We start from the raw sequence: 24,305 nt of genomic DNA, 5'->3' as shown, positions 1-24,305 counted from the left end.
ATTTGGTTAGATACACATTTTAAATGGTATTTTAAGAAATAAAACTCAACATTCTATTTATTACAGCTTAAAGTACATTACTTACAGCTATTATTACATGGTAGGCAAAAACTGAAAAATCATAGCACAAAAATTTAAAATAAAGGATCTAATGTAAATTACTGAGACAACATTAAGTGTCACAGAAAAATATAATTAAAAGTCTTACCATGAATTATCGGTGCTAAGAGCATCATGAAGACTAGTAGCTGTGATGGCCACATTGTCGTGAGCTCGGCAGTGAGGATGCCTCAGGAGTGAGTATTCTAAACTTAAAATAAGTGTCTTTCTGATTCTTTTTCTGTATCCCAAGATGGATGATTAAAAATAAAACAGCTCAAAAAGAAATATTCTTCAAAACAGAAACACCAATACCCAATTCAGAATCCTGCAAACAAGAAAAAAAAAAAAGTTATTAAATATAGGTTTTATCATTTCCTTGAAAGTTTCCTTGCTGACAAGAACATCTGTATACCTCCTCCCTTCCTCATTGTAATCAATACACACATCATACATAAAAATAAGTAAGTAACCTAAAAGACATTATTAACTTACGTATTACCACAGTATTTATTTCCCAACCCCCAAACTTACTGACACAAGTAATTCAGTCTCACTGGACAAATTAATATAAATAAACTATACTCATTAGTATAATAATTAATTTGTATAATTTGTCAATAGGTTTAAACATTTGGTGTTTACTTAGGGTAAATATTATCCACAAATATAATTTTTACTAATAACAGAAAAGTTTTTAAAAAACCATTCATTATGATTACTATATGTGTGAACAAAAAAGTTAAATGTATGAGTCCTACTTTCATTCTAGACCCTGAGAATAATTCAGAAATTATTCTAAATTTTAACTATATTACTTTTCTAATTATTTTTGTAATTAAATTTGTGAAAATTATAATTTATGTTAATTAATTATGCTCAATCATAATCAATTCATTTAGCAAAAGTTTACTGAGTGTCCTCTAAATTACAAAGTACAGTGCTAAGAAAATAGGGCAAAATATTGAATAAAACATGCAACCTATCTTCCAGGATCCTACAACTCAAAATGACGAATTTTGCTTAAAAGTGTTAAATACATATAGAAGACACTAAAAATTTTAAGCATTGTAAAGTTATTTCACTGAATCAAACTGATATAGCTGCCCTCTCTTTAAAGTTTGCAGATATATATGTTAGAAAGTAAAAGTATTGAAGGTACATGACCTCAATTTTGAAGATGTTGTTTTTTACAGTGAACATCTTTAAAACTGATCAATCAAGTACTAACTAGGTATTCCTTTTCTTTCTTTCTTTTCTTTCCTCTCTCTTTCCCTCTATTCAAGTAATTATTGATAGTATATATTTCACTATTGTGAAATAGTGTGAAATATATTTCATATTTTGAGTATAAATCTAAATTTTTTTCTGGAAAGAAATATTCAAAATAGAGATAGTTTACTGAGGATTATAATAACCTTCATTCTATCAAAACACATTGGAAAATATTTCTGAAGTGCTCACATTCATTATAAGGCAAAATTACACAGATTTATCTGAATTTCTGGCACTACTATTCACAGTATGTAAGTAAGAGCACATGTTCTGAAGCAAGACCATCTAATTTGAATTATTAGCTCTACTAGTGGGCTTCCCTGGTGGCTCAGACAGTAAAGAAAATCTGCCTGCAATTTAGGAGACCCAGGTTCAGTCCTTGGGTTGGGATGATCCCCTGGAGAAGGGAATGGCAACCCACTCCAGTGTTCTTGCCTGGAGAAGTCCATGGACAGCAGAGCCTGGCAGGCTACAGTCCATGGGGTTGCGAAGAGTCGGGCACAACTGAGCAACTAACATACACACAACTCTACTAGTACTAAGACTTTGGGTAAGTCATTTAAGCATTCAGCTCCTTGATTTCCTGTCTGTTAATGGTGGGGAAGCAATGTTACTTAATTCATATGGTTACATGAACATTAACTATGTTAAAATTTGTCACATATTATATGCAATACATAAAAATATGTGTTGTTCAGAACAGTAAGTATGAAAGTGCTATATATATTAACAATTCTTATACATCTCATGAGTTTTCAATTTTATCTTACTTTTACTTTTTAATGTGGTTGTGTAAGAAGCAAGACATTTGAAAATTCAAGCAAAACTATTTACTGAGTCACAATTGTAAAGATAGGCATGGAATAAACTAAATCTGGAAACAACAGATATAATAATTTTCTTTCTAAACTCACAGACATAATAGAAAAACTAAGCTCATAATAAACACTCTCATAACATTTTACTTTTACAAACAGAGAAAGCATTGACAAGAAAAAATGAGGTTGAGATAAATAATGTGAAAAGAATTTCTGTGTAACATTTTGCTTGTTTTTTTAATTAACACTGTGACTTATAAGAAAACATTTAGAACTTATATTTAATTGTCATGTCACAAGTATATAACTCTTTCTGAAAATAAATTTGAAAGCAGGTACTAATTTAAAATAGCCTTCTTTTACATGAATATGATTATGGATACTTAAATAAGGATACATAAATTGACTGACCCATCAATAAGTAAACAATCCCCCTCAACATTCAATTATCTTTTCTTCCCCTCTATAGCATCAAGGGACATGTATATGTACACAAACAAATACACACAAACACACGCACACACACGTGTATGAAGAAGATAAATATATACAATACTAATTTAATAGCAACTCTTCTAGGTGAGTTATTTATTCACTATTTCAAAAATATATACTAAATATCTTCCTTGGTGGATACTATTGAGAATGTAATTAAAGTAGAAAAATTTTTCCCACAACTTCTCCTGTAATGGGAAAATCATAATACATGAAGTCTCAATATAAAGAGAAGAATTAACATTTTTCAGTTCTTTTCATATGACAACTAATTTTATAGGTATTTACACAATTATATGATTAAATTATCCATACAGATCTATCATGCAGATAATATTGTCTCATGTCTACTGAGAAGGAAATCAGACATGTTACTGAGCAAGAATTTCAAACTGAACGTCTGCCTCCAACATCAGTGCTCTTTCTTCTCTCTATGGTAGAAATAAACAAGATGTATGGAACTTCCCTTATAGCTCAGTTGGTAAAGAATCTGCCTCCAGTGCAGGAAACCCGGGTTCGATCCCTGGGTTGGGAAAATCCCCTGGAGAAGGAAATGGCAACCCATTCCAGTATCCTTGCCTGGAAAATATCATGGACAAGAGGACCCTGGTGGGCTGCAGTCCATGGGGTCGCAGAGTCAGGCACTACTGAGCGAATAACACTTACTTACTTATGATCATAATCAGGGGTGTTACTTGTGGAAAGGAATAGACAAAATATAGCAAGTTTTGATGAAAGACTTAGGCTTTGCTTAAACATGTTACCCAATTGTGCTGAGTAAAGAACAAAGGAACAGCATGGATATATGAAGTAGGTCTGGAGGGACAAAGAGAAAGAAGAAGATAGACATGCTTAAAAGGAAACTGGACAAATTATAATATTGCACCCTTTGAAGGAATCAAAAAATTATTTCCATAGTGAAATATGAGTAACACAATTATGAAGTAAATTAAGTCCAGTTTTAGTGAAAACCAGCAGTTTATTTCATGTATTTTCAACTTGATGAAGGGACAGGAGAAAATGATAGGAAGTATAAGAAAGTGATTATCTATAATAATGACTTATTTTAGGATATCATGGCAGGGCATAAAGTCATGTCTACTAAGATTACTTTGAACTTGATTTATGCATAAAAATTTGTTTTCACAATTACAGTGTAACCATGTACTGTTTACTATGTAAACACCTGTGTGTAAACAGAGGTGAGGAAAGGAATTTAGATGAATGGAAGCTGTTATTTGACGACAGTGACATGTTCTCACACTCTAGCCTCACCATCCATGGACCTTTCACTCACAGTCCCACAATAATATGCTAATTTGGAGGTACAAATAATAATATAGAAATTTTAGTAGATAATGTTCCAGACCAGACTGTTGATAATCTACAGAAAAATAAGCCATTACTCCTTCAATACTAACATTAAAAAAAAGAAAGAAAGAAAACTTTTTGGAATGTTTTTCTTTTCCAATTACACGTTGTTATTAGCCAAACCAATCAGTTTTCATATAAAGGGGATTTTTACTCAAATCATTTTGGAAACATAGCTCTTCAAAAACACATAAAGGAGAAAAACCAAGAAAAGATATAAGACTCATTAAATAACTCTTGAACAAAATGATTACTCAAAAAAATTTACTACTAACAAAAAGAATTTGACAAGTCAAGTTCAACATATATTTCCAACTCTAAAGAATTTCTTTAAACTTTTCCATGTACAAAGCTCTATGTTAATACTATGGGTCAAAATAGGAGAATGTGGCTGAGAGTCTAAAATATCACTATTTTTAAAAAACTTCTAGTAAAATATGGATGCCAGAAGGTGTACTCACCAATAATTTAAAGTGCTGTGCAAAATGTGATATGTGTTAAGTGAGATATTCTAGAAACATGTGCACACACACACACAACTTGCCAAAAAGTCTTTTGAAAAAAACAGCAAAGGACTTAAAAACATGCTGACTGAACATTCTGGTGCTAGGCAAGTTTACAAAGCTCTCTGAATTTCAGTTTCTTCAACTGCATAAGAGAAAAATATACACCTGTATTTTGCTGAGAAGATTAGCATACCATAAATTACTGGGGCTTCCCAGGTGGCACTACTGGTAAAGAACCCACATGCAAATGCAGGTGACGTAAGAGACGCAGGTTCAGTTCCTGGGTTGGGAAGAGCCCCTGGAGAAGGGTATGACAAGCCACTCCAGTATTCTTGCCTGGAGAATCCCCATGGACAGAGAAGTCTAGCGGGCTATGGTCAATAGTGTCCACAGAGTCAGACTGAAGCAACTTAGCACACACATTGCATGATGCAGAGATGTCATGTCATCATGCATGTCTACCAATGCTTGTTTGTCACTCACCAATTCCTTTGTTTCCTTAATTTCTTCAGAACTGAGGAACAGACCATATGCTTGACTCCCACACCTTAAATCTCACTTACATATTTAGGAAAATCATACACAGTCTCCTTGAGATAGATGCGCACTGTCCTAAAGAAAGCTATGAATGAGTAATGGATACTAAGACAATGTAAGATTTTATTTTTTAAAAAGAATTTTCAGTATGTTCTTCTTGTTTGAAACACACTATGTTACTTAGGATATTAATTTCTAGTAATAAAACATATTAAATTAATTTAAAATTAAGTTGCTTTAAAAATTACTACTGAAAGATAGTTTCTAAGATATATCAAAGATTATCAGAAGATGGCAGACAGTTTTCCCTGTTATGGTATCAAAAATCTGGAGTGAGTGAAAGTCGCTCAGTCATGAAGGACTCTTTGCAACCCATGGACTGTAGCCCATCAACCTCCTCTGTTCATGGAATTCTCCAGGCAAGAATAATGGAGTGGGTTGCCATTTCCTTCTCCAGGGGATCTTCCCAACCCAGGGATCAAACCTGGGTCTCCTGCAGTGCAGGCAGATTCTTTACTGTCTGAGCCACCAGAGAAGCTCTCAAAAACTTGGAAGGAATATATTTATCTTGATTAGGTAATCTGTCCTCCATCAAAACTATATAACTTCACTACACTTAACAATATTATAAAGGAAAAATTGAGGTTGATGAAAGTGTTCTAATTTATATCACTAATATTTAAGATTATAGTTAGGAAACTGTGATTTGACTCATTTTCAACTAAACATTAAAAAAAAATTCACAATATGGAAAACATTCTATAAATGCTTTATGAAAGTAAAATCTTTCCTCATAAATTACATGGAAAATTCCTTATTTGTTCAGATTAAAATTTAATAAAATTTATTTAATTCAGATTAAACTTAATTCATATCTAGCATAATTATATGCTAAAACTATTTTTTTTTGTTACTGCTGAAATAAAAGTTCTTCTGAACTTGGACATTGATTTACTTTGAGGAAACTGATACCTTAAATTCTGATGGCATAATTTTTTCTCAATTTAATTTTTTCATACATCCTTCTCAAATCATATTTGAAATTTTATTTTATATTTGCTATCTTTCTATACTCTAAATAAAGATTAGTATTAGCCTGTGAATGCCATTCATCTTGGAATTGTTGCTTCTACTTTTAAGCTATTCTTAAGTACATATCTATAAAATATCTTAACCTCAATCTTTTCCAAATTAAATTGCATGTCATTATTGTACTTTTCCCTCATAATAACCTACTAAAGACACTATAATATCTTCTTTACAATGTTTTTATATCCTCTTTTTATTTATTTTAATTATTTTTTAATTTACAATATTGTATTGGTTCCACCGGTTAAATATTCACTTATTACAAATTCTGCTAACTACAAATTGCATTTCATATCTACCTTAAAAATTTATATTAATCCACATTTCATTTTATATATTTACATGTTTGCCATTTAAGTGTTTTTAGAGCTTGATTTTTTTTACATGTTTGGCACATGCCGAATGTTTAAAATGCCTTGTGGCACTGTTTTAATAACTGATTGGTACATAGTCCTATAACACCATTGCTAATTATAAAACAACAGTTTCCCATTCAGCAACATTTCCCCATTCCAAATAGCTAAACTGCAGCTATTTCCGCCCTCCCCCCCGCAAAAAAAAATCCTCTTACTTTAGAAATGTTTATAAATATTGTTTGAGTGTAATCTGTATTCTTCCAGGTTATTAGACAGATTTTGAAATTTGAATGATTTGCAATTACATTCATTAACAAATATTAACTTCTTAGCAATATAAAACTGACATATGGTAACTTAATGAAAGTGATACATTTTCAAAAAAAGTTTATCCATATTAACCAAAAAGAATCAAGTGTCTCTGAGAAATATTTAACAAGGATGGAAAATATATTTCAAATAGAGTATTTAATTATGCATAGATGCTTAGATAAGGAGTTTAAGTGCTAAATATTCAAATTTAATATGGCAATATTTCCATGATTTATTAATATTATATAATCATAAGCACATACAGGTCAGTGCTCCATAATCCATGTCCTATAAAACGATACATGGTATCTATTCTCACAAACATGTCTTTCTAACATGGTTCTACATGGAAGACTCATTCTGCTGTGAATGGATGCTCCAAGTTATAATTAACTCTTAGGGAAAAGAAGTAGAGCAGTAAAATGAAAAATTAGATGACTATTACACAACTTCTCCCAATCACCATCCTATAAAATATTTAAACGTCTGGTGTTAATGATCACTGAGTAGAAGCAAAATAAGGTTTAAAGATCAGATTGAGTAAAATACATATTTTAAAAATATTAGCTATAATTTACAATGTCTAATGGAGAAGGCGATGGCACCCCACTCCAGTACTCTTGCATGGAAAATTCCATGGATGGAGGAGCCAGGTAGGCTGAAGTCCATGGGGTTGCTTAGAGTCAGACAGGACTGAGCGACTTCACTTTCACTTTTCACTTTCATGCATTGGAGAAGGAAATGGCAACCCACTCCAGTGGTCTTGCCTGGAGAATCCCAGGGACAGGGAAGCATGGTGGGCTGCTGTCTATGGGACTGCACAGAGTCGGACACGACTGAAGCGACTTAGCAGTAGCAGCACAATGTCTAAAACTTAAAAAAGAGTACTTTTTCTTTAAAGTTTTCTTGCTGCTTGCCAAGAGAATTATTATATATAACTTCTCAAATGAGAGTGCATTTGAGTAGACTATGGAATTTTTAAGTTTGTAAGGATACTTGTGCTAGAGCATGAGTAGATAAAATTTGACTAAACAGTGGTTGGAGAAGGATTTTTCTAGGTTATGAGTTGTTATGAAGAAAGTTAAGAGCAGATAAAAAACAGCATGCTATAGAACTCTAATTTGTCTAGTATGTGAGGTCTACTGAGTAAGTAAGGAGCAAGGGAATATCATATAAAGAAGGATTTGGGTAGAAGAGAAAAGGTTGTGAAAGCTATACAAAGAATTTGAATTCAATTTACTTAGTTTCCAATGATGAATTTTGAAATTTTAATTTCTTTATTTTAAAAGCACAATTTGCATAAATAAAAATCACTGCAAACATTATCTTTCAAAAATGAGGGTATATATTTCCAGTGAAAGTGTTAGTCAATTCACGGAATTCTCCAGGCAAGAATACTGTAGTGGGTAGCCCTTCCTTTCTCCAAGGTATCTTTCCCACGGAGGGATCAAACCTAGGTCTCCTGAATTGCAGGCAGTTTCTTTACCTTCTGAGTCACCATGAAAGCCCCAGGAATACTGGAGTGGGTAACCATTCCCTTCTCCAGGGGATCGTCCCAACCCAGGGATTGAACCTGGGTCTCTAACATTGTAGGCAGATTATTTATCATCTGAGCAGCCAGGGAAGTCAAATATTTATACAAAGTATATTTAAAAATTTTTTTAATCTTCTAAATTACTCTTAAACATTTGAGCATTTTGCTCTGAAAGTAATTTATGTGAATCATCTTTGGTTTGATATAGAGAAACTGAGTTAAGATATTAAATAAAATAGAAGTATTAAGTGAACCGTCAAATTAATAAACTAATTAGTATTTAGGTAGTACCTAACATGACACCACACAAAAATATCAGAGACTTTGCATTTTCATAATATGATGCATTTATCAGGGTTCTAAACTTGCATAACATCTCTAAGCAGCTGTTATGCTATCTGAGATAAAATACTGATTTCAGAAAATTACCACACTTTCAGATACAATGGCAGTGGTGTGCACTCAGAAGTGTATTACAACCAAATAATAGACTATGTGTTTAACTCTGCTACTTATCTGTTCAGATGCATATTTTATAACACATTCAAGACAAATACAACCTGGAAGAAATTCCACATACACTAAGTATATGTTTGAATTGACCTAGAACTAGATGCGGCCATATCTTTCTTAGTCCCTTTTTTCTGCACATTAAAAAAAAAAAAAAACTCCTATTATCAAGTATTAAACAGAGCCATCAGAATCAGCACGAATAGAAGGCATAATATGAGCTTTGGAGTGAGAAAGTTTTAAAGTTCTCTCTTCAAGCTGTGAGCTGTATGACCACAGGCAGATGACTTAATTTTTCTATACTCTAATGTTCACACCTAAAATTAATACTTATTCCACCATATGGTTAGAAGGCTTAAATAAAAGTTATACACATACATGACCTATAAAGATACCTGGCAAGAGCAGGCATTCAAAATGTAAGAAAAATCCATGTTTTGATTTAATGAAGGGTTTTATATTCAAAAGTAGGATTATAAATGGTAGAAGAGATTACATTTGGTGGTGACTGAGACAGAAGAGTGTTCAATAGGAATGGATGATTGGTTGTGTGAGAACTGGGATAGAATCAGAAAGTATAATGTAAACACCACACTTTTAGAAGATTAAATTCGTCCTGGCATACCGAGAAGAAAATGGAGAGGAAAGAAAATTAGGCTAGTGGTATTAGTAACAATATTACCGGAGTATGAACTTTGGGAGTTCACAGTCACCTCCAAGTGTAGGACTGTGATTTAAAGTATAGATTACTTGAAGAAAGTCAAGACAACAATTTCTCATATTACAGAATATCAAAGTTATATATTTTGTAAGGGTGGAAAGAAAAAGAATAAATCAGGATGAAAAATAAAAAGAAAAAAATAGAAGATAGTTAAGAAGATACAGGAAAAAAACATTAGAGTTAGAATAGTCCAAAAGTAAAACTACATTTTCACTATAACTTTCCTGAAGTCTTCATTCTTTCCTCATTCCTTCCCTACTATTGTCCCACAAACTACAAAGTGATAAGAAAAAAGATCCATTTGTATTCAATTAATTTTTTTAATTTACCCACCACACTTTTCAAACAATGAAATGCTAAGTCTCTACCCATTGTCTGAAATCCTAACAAAGTATTTTCTACTGCTTAAGTAAAACACATATTGCCTTATAATTATATTTCAAACATAATTTGATATTATGTAAGAAAACAGGTAATCCAGAAAGGTAACTTTTATAAGAAAGTCCTCTAGAGTAAAAGTCCCATCTAATTGTCTTTCAGATGATGTTATGATCTAACAAGTGTCTATTAATGTTTGGGAACAAATTTGGATTTAATGAGCAATGCTATTTTTAGCTTTAGGGCAGCATATCATTTAACCATGAAATAGATTGATGTTTTACTAAGGATCATTTCCTTGCAAAGTGTCCTTGAATTAACCTTTTCCCTGAGATTCTACAAAGCATCTGGTTATTTCCAATAGGCTTTGGATAAGATATTTGCCTCCATTGATATGTTCAATAGGAAATAAAATCAGTGAGTTTGAAATTAACCTAAGTATAAATAATAGCATTAATGCAACCAGTTTGAGAAATAATGCTATTTGAAATGAGATAAGGAAAACTGAAAACCAGATCTCACACTCTTTTCATGTAGATGATTTGTAAAATAGATACTATGGTCTCTACAAATGAAAACTTTTGTCATCAATAGAATCTCAAACTTTTATCATCAATATTAGCTGTTAAAAATAAGCCTGATGAACACAGCCATTATTTAAAAGGATATTCAAAAAATCAACAACTGTTTTATAATGTCATTTATGATAATATTCAAGGACTGGTTTCTATTTCCAAGGGAAGTAGAAATTAACAAAGGCAAGCAAGCTATATTTAACACATGCAGATTCATCGGGTTTCTATTTCAAAGTAAGTAATTCTACTTCTGACAGGAGAAGGTGAATCTATTCCAAAATCTAGAGCATGAGGCAAAATAATAGTCCTCCTCATAATAACAATGAACATTTACTGATTCCTTACTATCAGGTACTGTTTTAATACCCTTAATTTATTTTAAAAATAAACATTAATATTAATTCTGTAACAACTTCAAATAAAGGGGCTATTGCTATTCCTAACTGGCAAATGAGGAAATTGCAAGACCAAGAGGTTAAAGAGTTTGCTGAGGTCACAAAGCTAAAAATAAATGCTCAGATTTGCACCTGAATAAAGAAGGCAATGGCACCCCACTCCAGTACTCTTGCCTGGAAAATCCCATGGACAGAGGAGCCTGGTAGGCTGCAGTCCATGGGGTCGCTAAGAGTTGGACATGACTGAGCGACTTCACTTTCACTTTTTACTTTCATGCATTGGAGAAGGAAATGGCAACCCACTCCAGTGTTCTTGCCTAGAGAATCCCAAGGACGGGGGAGCCTCGTGGGCTGCCGTCTATGGGGTCGCACAGAGTCGGACACGACTGAAGCGACTTAGCAGCAGCAGCAGTCTAGATACATGGTGTGTACTTTCATTCTTAAGATCCTACTCTCTCTCATCACTCCCATTGACTACTGACTCTACAACCTACATACTATAAACTGCATGTTTGTCCCCCTTCCCCAAGGAGTTATATGTTGAATACAAATACCAATGTGATGGAATTTGTAGGTGAGGGCTTTGAGAGGTGATTAGGTCACGAACCTCAAACATTTCTAATATTTATTGGATTTTTATTTTCTGCCCTGACTCCATGATTGGGATAGATTAGTACTGTCTTATGTTGCTTTCTTTTTGACAATTTTATAACTGAAATCACCTGGGTACTTCATAATTGACAATCATGATAATATATTCTATCTAGCGTAAGTTTTAGTTACAAATTAAGTACCAGGGTTTGCTGGAGAAATAGAAAACATGATTATGTTTTCTCTAGCAAAATTTAAAAATATCATACCAATGCAGATAGTAATACAGTTGACAATGGTAAAAAGCTATTTGCATAGCTGGGAACAATAAACTTTAAAAGTCAACTTAGATGCTAGACTCATATCAAGCTGTAGAATGAGTTTAGAAGGCTGAATGGGGAGGGTGGGGAATCTTAACACTACTTCTCTGAAAACAATGACAGTTACTAAATAACTGACTTAATTAAAAGTAAATTCTAGAATAGGAAAGCTACAGAACTGAGGTAGTAATATCAAATTCATTCTATCATTCTATTCCAATTCCTTCAGGCACACAAGAAAAAAAAAAAAAAAAAAAAACTACACATCTACTTACAGTTTCTTTGAAGACTTTCCAAAACCAAGTGGAATGCAGGGGGAGCTAAATCTCGTTATGAGCTAGATGCTTATATCAGAGTTTCACTGGGGTTTAGTTATCATGACTAGTCAGTCCCATTCATCTCTTTCATATAAACAGTTTGACTTTAAACCCTTGATATTCACATTAAAAAGAAAAAGATCAGTATGTATCTTTTCAAAAGACGTTTAAACAAGTATTGATAATAAAGAGATTACTATACAATAGTGGATTAAAAAAAATGTGTAACAGATAAGGTCTAAAAATAATTCCTTTAGAACCTCCTAACATAAGGATATCTATATATTCTACATGCCTTGTTCTTGAGATTATGAAAGAAATGTAGTGCCCTTTAAGAGTCATACAGATAACTTTGCTATGTTTCATTCCTTGCAGTTAGTGTATCAGTAGTAACTAGGCAGGAGGAAAATCAGAGGTTTTGAAATTATCTCATCTCAGTAGGGTGCACCTGGATAGGTCTCAAATTAAACATCTTCCTTAATGGCCCATTATGGAGTATCAATTCCTGAAATACCCAAAGGGAGTCAGGGACCATTAATGCTAAGGGAGAGTTTCTAAGGTTGTAGCATATGATGCAATATTTATGCTGTAACTTTAATATGACTGAGAGTTTATTTAAATATACACTTAATGGTTTTAAAATCAATAGCTACCATAGTCTGGTTTAATACAACACCAAAACACAGATTAAAAATTTGAATGCATCAATACATTTTTATATTAATATTTTGATGGTATAGCATTTACAGGTAGCTACCAAATTATGAAACAGTCATTTTACAAAACTCAACTTTTAAGACAGCTGCTTGTACCTCAAAGTATATTCTTCATGGGGAAGAAAATTATATCTAAACTCTATTTAATCTTTATAATAAAATATGTATAATTTAGTAGAAATAATAATCATTATAACATCTATTCTTCAGGAATTATAAAACAAGTATATGATGGAGCTATGGGTATTGCTGCTTAGGGTAAAGAAATGTATTTTCATATCAGCAACATTTCCTCAACTTCCAGGGTTTAACTAGTAGGCAAAACGGTCAACAGGAATTAAACAAAACAAGAATGAAATCATCTTTATGTTCCATTCATCATATTTCTAGCCCTATCACTATAGAAGCTGACCTGAGCAACATGGGAAAAATCTAAAAAGCAATTACATCTGGGAATCAGTAACCAACAGCCTGGGAAAGAAAATGTCAAGGAAAAGAAAGAAATTGAAAATTTCCTAGTGGCAGTACCTCAACAGAAAAGGAAACCCTAAACAGGTTTCAGTAATGTCCTTAACTATAGAATAATAAAGGATGTATTTAGACAAACAAAAAAAAAGTAAGTCAGTAAGTCAGGTTCTGTTAAGATTCCCATAATTAAAGAATTTTATAACAGAACTTATTATACTTAGTCATTAATATACTAATTTATTGATTCATATATATGTAACAATTTATATAAATATATAATATTAACACAATGATAACATATATTTTATCATATTCATTTTATTCAATAAATATTATTATTTTAGTAACCTAATAAAACAGAATGCATATGAATAGATAAAACAAAGTGAAAGTGAAGTCGCTCAATCCTGTCCGACTCTTTGGGACCCCAAGCCTACCAGGCTTTTCAGTCCATGGGATTTTCCAGGCAAGAGTACTGGAAACTTATCATTCAAATAGTCAATTTCTAACTCTCAGTGTACTTTCTATATATCTGGAATATTTTATAATGATAAAAATAAGTGTCATCTTAAATTATAATAATGTCAAGACTTTTCATTTAAAAAATTAAACTGAATGACTCCTAAAGATGTCTACACAAATAACAGCACACATTTTCTGATGTAGAAAGATAATTAAATCAATCAAATATGGTGATTTAATTAAGACAACTGGTAAAAACAAAGGAAAAAAAGAGAGTCTTGTTTAGTGGGAAGAATAACCAAGTTGTTCTTGTTGTTGTGGAAAAAAATAGTCCCATTAAGACCTGTGAAAATGAATGAAGACCAAGCCACACAAACCATACACATCTCACCTAGAAGTCTTTACACTCCATCCTCTGGTTGTCTATACTTTTCAAAGTGTTCAAAATCTACACACATCAATGAAATCAAATGAAATTTGAGCAAGATACTCTTTTATATACAGTAACTGTTTTTTTATTTCCCATTAGATAAGAGGATGCTATAGAAGTACTTCTAAGTTATATTTAACTGAGTTTAGGCTAAAAGTAATCCATTCTAGAAACTATGCAATTGAAAAAGCATAAGGAAACAAAACTTGGAAACGAGCAGTACAAAAGTAGCTGCCTAAAATTATTGGGACAAAGAGTACTATTTAAGATATTGCCTGTAAAAAACTTTCTTCATAAAATTTGACTTTCTTAATAATTAATATTTCTAAAATGGCTTAATGGCTTCTATTTATTTAAAGATACTGCAGTTTTGATCCCCTAGAAAAAGCTTTTCTCCCTGTCTTTGGTAAAAATATCTTTGAGTTATGTAGTTTAAAAATCACATTGATGCTTCAGTACATAAATCATTTCTTTCTTCAGTCCTTTCTCTGCAGAATGGTGATGATTCACAAGGACAATTCAGGAACACCTAGGTTCTAAAATAACCAAAATTGGCAAATTGTACAAAAAAGATATATAGCGTAATTGTTCAACACTTGGCTCTAGCTAGAAATATAGTAAAGAAACACAGATCAACTGTGATGGAAAATCCATCAGAAACAACAAAGCTGGAAGACTACTATACACAGTAATATCTGGACCTTTTTAACCAACATTTTATTTAACTATTCTTCTAATATAATTCATAGTGAAGGCAGATAAAGAGCCAAAGTACATGATTTTCTACCATGCAAACTGCTGAGGCATCTTTAGGTTAAAAATATTTTTTGAAACAATAACTATATTTGCACTAACTTTGGAGCAGTTAAAATTTTGTGAATTAGAATAATTACAAAACTTTACTTTTTAGAAGCAACAATTATCTATGTTCTGGCTTTTTCATTTCCTAGTACATCTATGACTACTGAATAAGATATACTTGAAAGCACCCAAAAGACTATTTCTTCTTGTTTTGGAGACATTGATTTACCTTTCAAGGATATTAAAAAAAATAAGGTATGCTCTGAGTATCTCAGAAACTTGAATTTCCAAAGAAACATAGTCTTGCTTTTAGGAATATTTACCATTGCAATAATTTTTAATGTTATTCATGAAACATAACACAGTTTAAAAACAAAGCTTATAGCCCTTATTTTTCTTTCCTAAACCTCTTAAAAGGCAGATAATTATTTTTCTTTGTAAAGCAACAAGATTATTTAGTCAAATAAAATAATGGCCTTTTGAAAAGGGTCTCTTCTTTCTTTTTTTCTTTATGTTAAGTCTTATTTATTACCTTTAATGAAAATGTATAGTTTAGTATCTGATCCTTCTAATTACAAAATAAATGAGTTAGAAGGATGAAATGTACAGAGGGGTAACATAGTCAATAACAATTTAGTATCTTTGTATAGGAACAAAGGTAGTCAAAAGACACAAAGTTCCAGTTATAAGATAAATGAATACTAGAGATATAATGCACAATCAATATAATTAACTCTGTTGTATTTATCTATGAAAATTATCAACAGAGTAAATCCTAAGAGTTCTCATTGCAAAAAAAAAAAGAATCGTTTTAATTATTATACCAGTATGAGGCAATAGATGTTCACTAAATTTATTGTGGCAATCATTATATTTTATTTATATATATATATATATATATATATATATATATATATAAACATATATATATATGATATATTGGAGAAGGCAATGGCAACCCACTCCAGTACTCTTGCCTGGAAAATCCCATGGATGGAGGAGCCTGGAGAGCTGCAGTTCTGGGGTCGCTGAGGGTCAGACATGACTGAGTGACTTCACTTTCACTTTTCATTTTCATGCATTGGAGAAGGAAATGGCAACCCACTCCAGTGTTCTTGCCTAGAGAATCTCAGGGACGGGGGAACCTGGTGGGCTGCCATCTATGGGGTCACACAGAGTTGGACATGACTGAAGTGACTTAGCAGTAGCAGTATATATATGTATCATAACATATATATAAATCATTTATATATATGTTTTATATATAAATAATTTTTATATTTATATGAAATTTATATATATATAAAATCATTATGCTGTACAACTTAATGTTCAACTGAACATTATGTCAATTTTATCTAATAAAACAGGAAAAAAAAAAAACACACAGATAAATACACTCTCAAACCAGAGATCAAATTTCCAACATTCATTGGATTATGGAGAAAGTAAGGGAGTTCCAGAAAAACATCTACTTTTTCTTCATTGACTACTCTAAAGACTTTGTGTGGATGACAATGAACAAGGAAAGTTCTTAAAGAGATTGGAACACCAGATCACCTTATCTGTCTCCTGAGAAATCTGTATGCTGGTTAAGAAGCAACAGTTAGAACCAGAAATAGAACAATCTAGTTCAAAAATGGGAAAGGAGTATGACAAGCCTGTATATTGTCACCCTCCTTATTTATCTTCTTTGCAGAGTACATCATGCAAAATTGCCAGGCTGGATAAATCACAAGCCGGAATCAAGATTGTAGGGAGATATATTAACAACCTCAGATGCAGATGATATCACTCTCATATCAGAAAGTGAAGAGGAACTAAAGAGCTTGTTAACGAGGGTGAAGAGAAGAATGGAAAAGCTAACTTAAAACTCAACAGTGAAAAAACTAAGATCATAGCATCCAGTCCAATCACTTCATGGTAAATAAAAGGAGAAAGAGTGAAAGCAGTGACAGAGTTTATTTTCTTCAGCTCCAAAATCACTGTGGGTGGTGAATGCAGCCATGAACTTAAGACTTTTGCTCTGTAGAAGGAAAGCTATGACAAACCAGGACAGTGATTAAAAAGCAGAGACAACACTTTGCCAACAAAAGTCCATACAGTCAAAGCTATGGTTGTTTTGTTGTTGTTGCTTTTTAATTTTTCCAGTTCTCATGTACTGATGTGAGAGTTAGATCATAACGAAGGTTCAGTACTTTAGAATTGATAGTTTTGAACTGTGGTGCTGGAGAAGACTCTTGAGAGTCCCTTGGATTGCAAGATCAAACCAGTCAATCGTAAAGGAAATCAGCCCTGAATATTCATTGGAAGGACACTTGCTGAAGCTGAAACTCCAATACTTCGGCCACCTGATGCCCAGAACTGACTCCTTAGGAAAAAAAACCCTGATGCTGGGAAAGATTGAAAGCAGGAGAAGGGGAAGACAGAAGATGAGATGGCTGGATGGCATCACTGACTGGATGGACATGAGTTTGAGCAAGCTCCGGGAGTTGGTAATGGACAGGGAAGCCTGGTGTGTTACAGTCCGGGGGGTCACAAAGAGTTACCCATAACTTTGCAACTGAACTGAAAGGACATCAACCTTGACTATTCATTGGAAGGACTGATGCTGAGTCTCCTATACTTTGGCCACCTGATGCAAAGAGTCTACTCTGGAAAAGACCCTGATGCTGGGAAAGATTGAGGGTAGGAGGAGAAACAGGTGACAGAGAATGAAATGGTAGGATGGCATCACTGACTCAATGGATATGAGTTTGATCAAACTCAGTGCAATAGTGAAGGACAGCAAAGCCTGGCATGCTGCAGCCCATGGGTCACAAAGAGCTCGAAAGGTTCTGTGACTGAACAACAATAACAACAAAGCATGAGTAGTTGATTTATACTAAGGTATTTGTGGTTTATTAACTTTCTTCTAACAGAAAAATTTCAATCTATTTGGGAGCCTGGTGTCAAAAAAGAAAAAAATTATTTGGGAATCAAGATGTCAAAGGGGCATCTATTTGACAATCTTGTATAGAGTTAATCTGCCCATAACTAAGAAAAAAAAAAAAAGGAAACACTTCACCAGTTCAGCTGAAGTATACCAACAAATATTAACCAACCAATCAAACAGTGAAAAGACAGTGAATATTTCCTATGTGACCCATGCTATAGAAAGAAAAGAACATTTTTTACAGTGTATCTATACATTTTCTACATCAGTGAAATATTACCTGAAATAATATTATTATTTCATTTGAACATAAGACATACACACATGTGTACTCACAGGCACCTTTAAAAATCTTAGATGGAAATGGATGTATTATTACAAATTAGTACTTAAGGGAAAATTTGCTGAATATTGCCAGTAAACATCCAATGTAAAACAATTTCACCATGCAAATCCAAGACAAAGATACAGAAATGATTCACTTCATCTCAAACAGAAAAGAGTCAAATAGCCCCACAATGGATTTCTTAAATATAAAAGATTCAGAAATGAAAATACATAGCAGAAACAATGGCATTGAGGAGAACATCAGTATTCCCTGGGACTAAAACAGTTAATGGAAAAGTTTCTTTGAATTCTAAGGAGCATTGAAAAATACATTTCAGATATCATTAAACCAAAAGCATCCATTAGCCCCTCTCAGACATGACCCCACTAAGTTTCCTTCTTTTTTTCTTCATCTTTTGCTTTGTTGACTTACAGTGGTCTAGCCAAGGAAGCAAAGGATCACTAACCCCATTACCAGAATCACCCTCTGATACAAATACATGTCTCAGTGTGAGAGTGTGTATCTTAAAAATTAATCAGAAGACACAAAATTATCTGGAAAGAAATATAGCATTAATCCTTTTAGCATAGTGTTAATCCTAGACACCTATAAAAATTACTCTGATAAGGATCAACAATTTATTGGTTTTGGGAGATCACATTGCAAGTGAAGTAATTATTATTCTATGCTCTATTCGCAAAGAAAATTTATAAGGAAATAAAAATGAAACATATGACACTTAAGATACTCTATGGAGAAATTAACTAGAAATTATTTTATATATGTAAAAAGTGCAAACTCCATATTTGGGTAATTTTGATGTGTCAGAACAAAGGAAAACTCTTGCAATCATCTTCTTCAAGCCTTTTTTAAAGAGGAGAAATGAAATGAATTAAACATTAAAAGTCAATGAGCTCTTATACATTGTATGCCAAAATATAGTTTTTAAATTAATAAAGATAAAGAGGAACTATAAGACTAAGATAGAAAGTAGTAACTCAAACACAAAATATATTTCAAAATAATTGTTAACTGAAGTATAGTGTATTTAAAATGCTGTATTAGTTTAAGGTAAACAGCAAAGTGACTCAATTTTATACACACACACACAAACACACCCCAATCCCCACTCCCCCACATCTATCTATTCTTTTTCAAATTCTTTCCCATGATAAGTTATTAACCAGATACTGAATATAGGTCCCTGTGCAATACAGTAGATCCTTGTTGTTTATTTTATATACAGCGGTATGTATGCACAAACTTTTAAATCCCCTAAGCCAAGTGAGAAGGAGATAATGTTATAAACTTCCCTAAGCTCTCTGCATCCTTCCCCTATACATGCTTCCTAGTATTGAAACACATTTACAAAGAAAATATAAATACAGTAAGAATAGATTTCTGTTTACAAGGAGCTAAAGTGAGAGTGAAAGTTGCTCAGTCTTGTCCAAGACTCTTTGCATCCCCATGTACTATACAGTCTATGGAATTCTCCAGGCCAAAATGCTGGAGTGGGTAGCCTTTCCCTTCTCCAGGGGATCTTCCCAACCCAGGAATCCAACTCAGGTCTCCTGCTTTGCAGAAGGCTTCTTTACCAATTGAGCTATCAGGGAAGCCAAGGAGCTAAAGGGTATAGTTCAAATTCTTGATTCCACACATTTTTGTACCAAGTAGTTTTGTTCAGAGAATTAAATTGTTCTTGTAACATTAATGATTTTACAAAGAAAAAAAAAAGTTTCAGGCTTTTTTGGTTCAACTCTTTTTGATAATTATTGATATGGATCATTACCTCTTTAAATAAAGTAAATGTTATTGCAGCTTATTAATAACAAAACATAAATGGCCACCAAGCCAAAGCTTGACCATATTACCAGATAAAAATTCTGACCATGAATACTCTAACATAATAATGAGGAATTTCATTAATGTTTCTAATTCAGTTGACTTTGTTGATTTTATACTATTTTTATGGGGTTCCCAAGTATCTCTTGGTAAAACAAATCTGCCTGCCAATGTAGGAGAAGATCCCCTGGAGAAGGAACCCACTCCAGTAATCATGCCTGGGAAACACCATGGATAGAAGAGCCTGGCAGGTTAGAGTCCGTGGGATTGCAAGAGTCAAGCCTGCACATACATGGAGACCTACACTGTAGTTGAAACTGGATAAATTGAACAAAAAATTATTGAAAAGCTATAAAAGATTTTTAAAATTAGGTATCAGACATATTACAATACATTTCTTTTCCAAACTACAAAGATTTAGTGCATTATCTTTTCATTTATTTCTGTATATGTCATCAGTATTTTTTGCATGAGCTGAGTTCAAGTTCTTGCTTAATAAATAAATAAAATGGGAAGTAGGAGGTGGGACTGAAATTCCCGAGAAGAAATACTCACTCTTAAAAAGTACTGATATGCAAGGATATTTGTTGAATACTTGATTATGTTAATGAAGGTTTTCAAATACTTAATATAGAAAGGAATTCACCAGAAGATAGAAGAGTAGCTATTGCACAACAGAAAATCTGATGTATAAATACAATGATAAATATTGGGAACCTTATGACCCAAACTGAACACAACCCACAAAATGCCCCTGGGCCAAGACTGATTGTGATGCTGCCAGATTTTTCTGAAAAGCCATTTAATCTTGTAAGAGTAAAGTCTAAATTCTTAACTAAAATTCTTGTGTAACATCATGTGCTTTTTGAAATTAAAAGCTGTCATTATTTTTTTCATCATTATACAGTCTACATATTTGCTTCAATATGAATAGGATGATGTCTATAGATTTCACTAAACACACATGGTCTGTAAATCTACTGAGGTAATAGAATTTAGAAGCTTCATTTACCCCTGATTTAATATTCTTGAACTGAAGTTTAAATCCCTGAAATATTATCAAGGTTTCTAAGGAATCTCTATGGTTGCAGCAGTTAACATAAGATCTTGGCAAGTATTTTGAAAAAACAAAGAAAATGTAAGATCTGCCTTATGAATATTAATCAAAACCTATATTTGGTAGTCATAATTCATCAGTTTCAAAAAATCAGAGTCGTTTTGCTAACATTTCCCAAATCTAACTTTAAAATACAACTTTATAGAAAAAAATCTTGCCATTAGCACTAACTCTTTCTTACATACTTCAAAAAAGATCTAGTACCATGGGGACCAAGCAGGACGGACAGAAAAGAAACTATAAATCTATGTCACTTTTAGAAATGAGCCCTGAATTCAATCATAATGAACCGTATTCTTTTTCTCTTAGCTAAAGTAATACAGCAGTGCTGTTAACAGTATCCCAATTTATTTTATCTCCTTCAGGTTCTGATAAAAAATGCTTAAAATTCCATGATTCAAATATCATTATCTTTTACACAGAGAATCAAGGGACCCTTTGACATGTGACATGCAATAGATACTGCTATAGAACAAATCAATAGTAAAAAAAAAAGAAGCACAAGAAAATGCCCCAGCTTGTGAAAATTCTCTTCAGAATGTTCAATTAGAGCACAGTGAGAAGATACTTATTTTACATTTTCCATCGCATTCTAAAATAGTTTGTTAGATTAGCCTAAAATAGTTGGATTGTTTTTAAGCACACACGTTCTTTAGAGAGAAAATAATCATTTCAAGTAAAATGTAACTTTGTACAATTGGACAACAGTGACTTAATGAGAGTTGGACAGCAATTTATATTAATTTAATCAGCAACAAAGTCCTGCAGGGAAAAATAGATTTATCTTTGGAGGAGATACACTACATTTGGATAAATAGATGAAGTATAATAGCACTCAAGTGAAATACATTTATGCTTTAGATACTAAACAGCAGGTAATTCCTTATTGCTATAGCTTTGAGATAGGCAGTTCTTTTCCTGTTAATAAAATCTATTACGGAATTGATGAAGTTAATATACTCATTACTATTTAGGGTGAAAAACTGTAAAAATAAAACAATGAGGACTTTTCTCATTTTTTGTTTATTATTTGAAATGTTCTCACTCTACCTTCTTGTTACAGGTTCTCCCTTAAAAAAAAATTATCAGCATTTAAGTTCAATGATATAACGTTGTTTCCTATGAATTTAGCAACTAATAATATTCTATAAAACCTTTGTGGTAAAAAAAATAATGTAAATAAGCCATCTCTGTGTCACAAAAGTACTATTTACCGTAACACTCACTGATTTTGTTGTTGTTGTTGTTGTTGTTACGTGTCCTTAACTTTTAGAACTGTACAAAAAAGATCTTCATGACCCAGATAATCACGATGGTGTGATCACTGACCAGGAGCCAGACATCCTGGAATGTGAAGTCAAGTGGGCCTTAGAAAGCATCACTACGAACAAAGCTAGTGGAGGTGATAGAATTCCAGTTGAGCTATTCCAAATCCTGAAACATGATGCTGTGGAAGTGCTGCACTCAATATGCCAGCAAATTTGGAAAACTCAGCAGTGGCCACAGGACTGGAAAAGGTCAGTTTTCATCCCAATCGCAAAGAAAGGCAATGCCAAAGAAGGCTCAAACTACTGCACAATTGCACTCATCTCACACGCTAGTAAAGTAATGCTCAAAATTCTCTAAGCCAGGCTTCAGCAATATGTGAACCATGAACTTCCTGATGTTCAAGCTGGTTTTAGAAAAGGCAGAGGAACCAGAGATCAAATTGCCAACATCCGCTGGATCATGGAAAAAGCAAGGGAGTTCCAGAAGAACATCTATTTCTGCTTTATTGACTATGCCAAAGCCTTTGACTGCGTGGATCACTGTGGAAAATTCTGAAAGAGATGGGAATACCAGATCACCTGACCTGCCTCTTGAGAAATCTGTATGCAGGCCAGGAAGCACCAGAACTGGACATGGAATAACAGACTGGTTCCAAATAGGAAAAGGAGTTCGTCAAGGCTGTATATTGTCACCCTGCTTATTTAACTTATACGCAGAGTACATCATGAGAAACGCTGGGATGGAAGAAGCACAAGGTGGAATGAAGATTGCCGGGAGAAATATCAATAACCTCAGATATGCAGATGACACCATCCTTATGGCAGAAAGTGAAGAGGAACTAAAAAGCCTCTTGATGAAAGTAAAAGTGGAGAGTGAAAAAGTTGGCTTAAAGCTCAACATTCAGAAACGAAGATTATGGCAACTGGTCCCATCACTTCATGGGAAATAGATAGGGAAACAGCGGAAACAGTGTCAGACTTTATTTTTCTGGGCTCCAAAATCACTGCAGATGGCGACTGCAGCCATGAAATTAAAGTACGCTTATTCCTTGGAAGGCAAGTTATGACCAACCTAGACACCATATTCAAAAGCAGAGACATTACTTTGCCACAAAGGTTGGTCTAGTCAAGGCTATGGTTTTTCCTGTGGTCATGTATGGATGTGAGAGTTGGACTGTGAAGAAAGCTGAGCACCGAAGAATTGATGCTTTTGAACTGTGGTGTTGGAGAAGACTCTTGAGAGTCCCTTGGACTGCAAGGAGATCCAACCAGTCCATTCTGAAGGAGATCAGCCCTGGGATTTCTTTGGAAGGAATGACACTAAAGCTGAAATTCTAGTACTTTGGCCACCTCATGCGAAGAATTGACTCGTTGGAAAAGACTCTGATGCTGGGAGGGATAGGGGGCAAGAGGAGAAGGGGACGACAGAGGATGAGATGGCTGGATGGCATTACTGACTTGATGGACATGAGTTTGAGTGAACTCTGGGAGTTGGTGATGGACAGGGAGGCCTGGCGTGCTGCAATTCATGGGGTCGCAAAGAGTCTGACATGACTGAACAACTGATCTGATCTCTGATCTGATGGAAAAACAAAGCCTCCCATAGAAAAGACTCAAATTAATTGCTTTCACTGTGATTCACAAAAGATAAAATAGGATCTTCAAATTATTTTCTTTCCTTTAGTTAAATGTTATTCATATAAGACAGTTGTACCTAAATGTCAAGATTACATTGTTAA

General features: G+C 33.3%; 1 protein-coding gene across 17 annotated transcripts in view; it reads right to left on the bottom strand.

The window, feature by feature from the left end:
* Positions 1–24,305, bottom strand: part of ADGRL3 (adhesion G protein-coupled receptor L3) — a 936,136-nt gene that overhangs the window by 576,815 nt on the left and 335,016 nt on the right. For 16 of the 17 annotated variants that reach the window (XM_059887348.1, XM_059887344.1, XM_059887332.1 and 13 more), the window contains one exon: positions 209–427. In XM_059887348.1, coding sequence (XP_059743331.1) covers positions 209–263 — 55 coding nt within the window. In that variant the 5' untranslated portion in view covers positions 264–427. 17 annotated transcript variants of the gene reach the window in all.

Source organism: Bos taurus, chromosome 6 (assembly GCF_002263795.3).
Source record: "Bos taurus isolate L1 Dominette 01449 registration number 42190680 breed Hereford chromosome 6, ARS-UCD2.0, whole genome shotgun sequence".
Lineage (NCBI taxonomy): Eukaryota > Metazoa > Chordata > Mammalia > Artiodactyla > Bovidae > Bos > Bos taurus.
The sequence above is the reverse complement of the archived record's forward strand: the minus strand, read 5'-3'. Positions and strand labels throughout refer to the sequence as shown.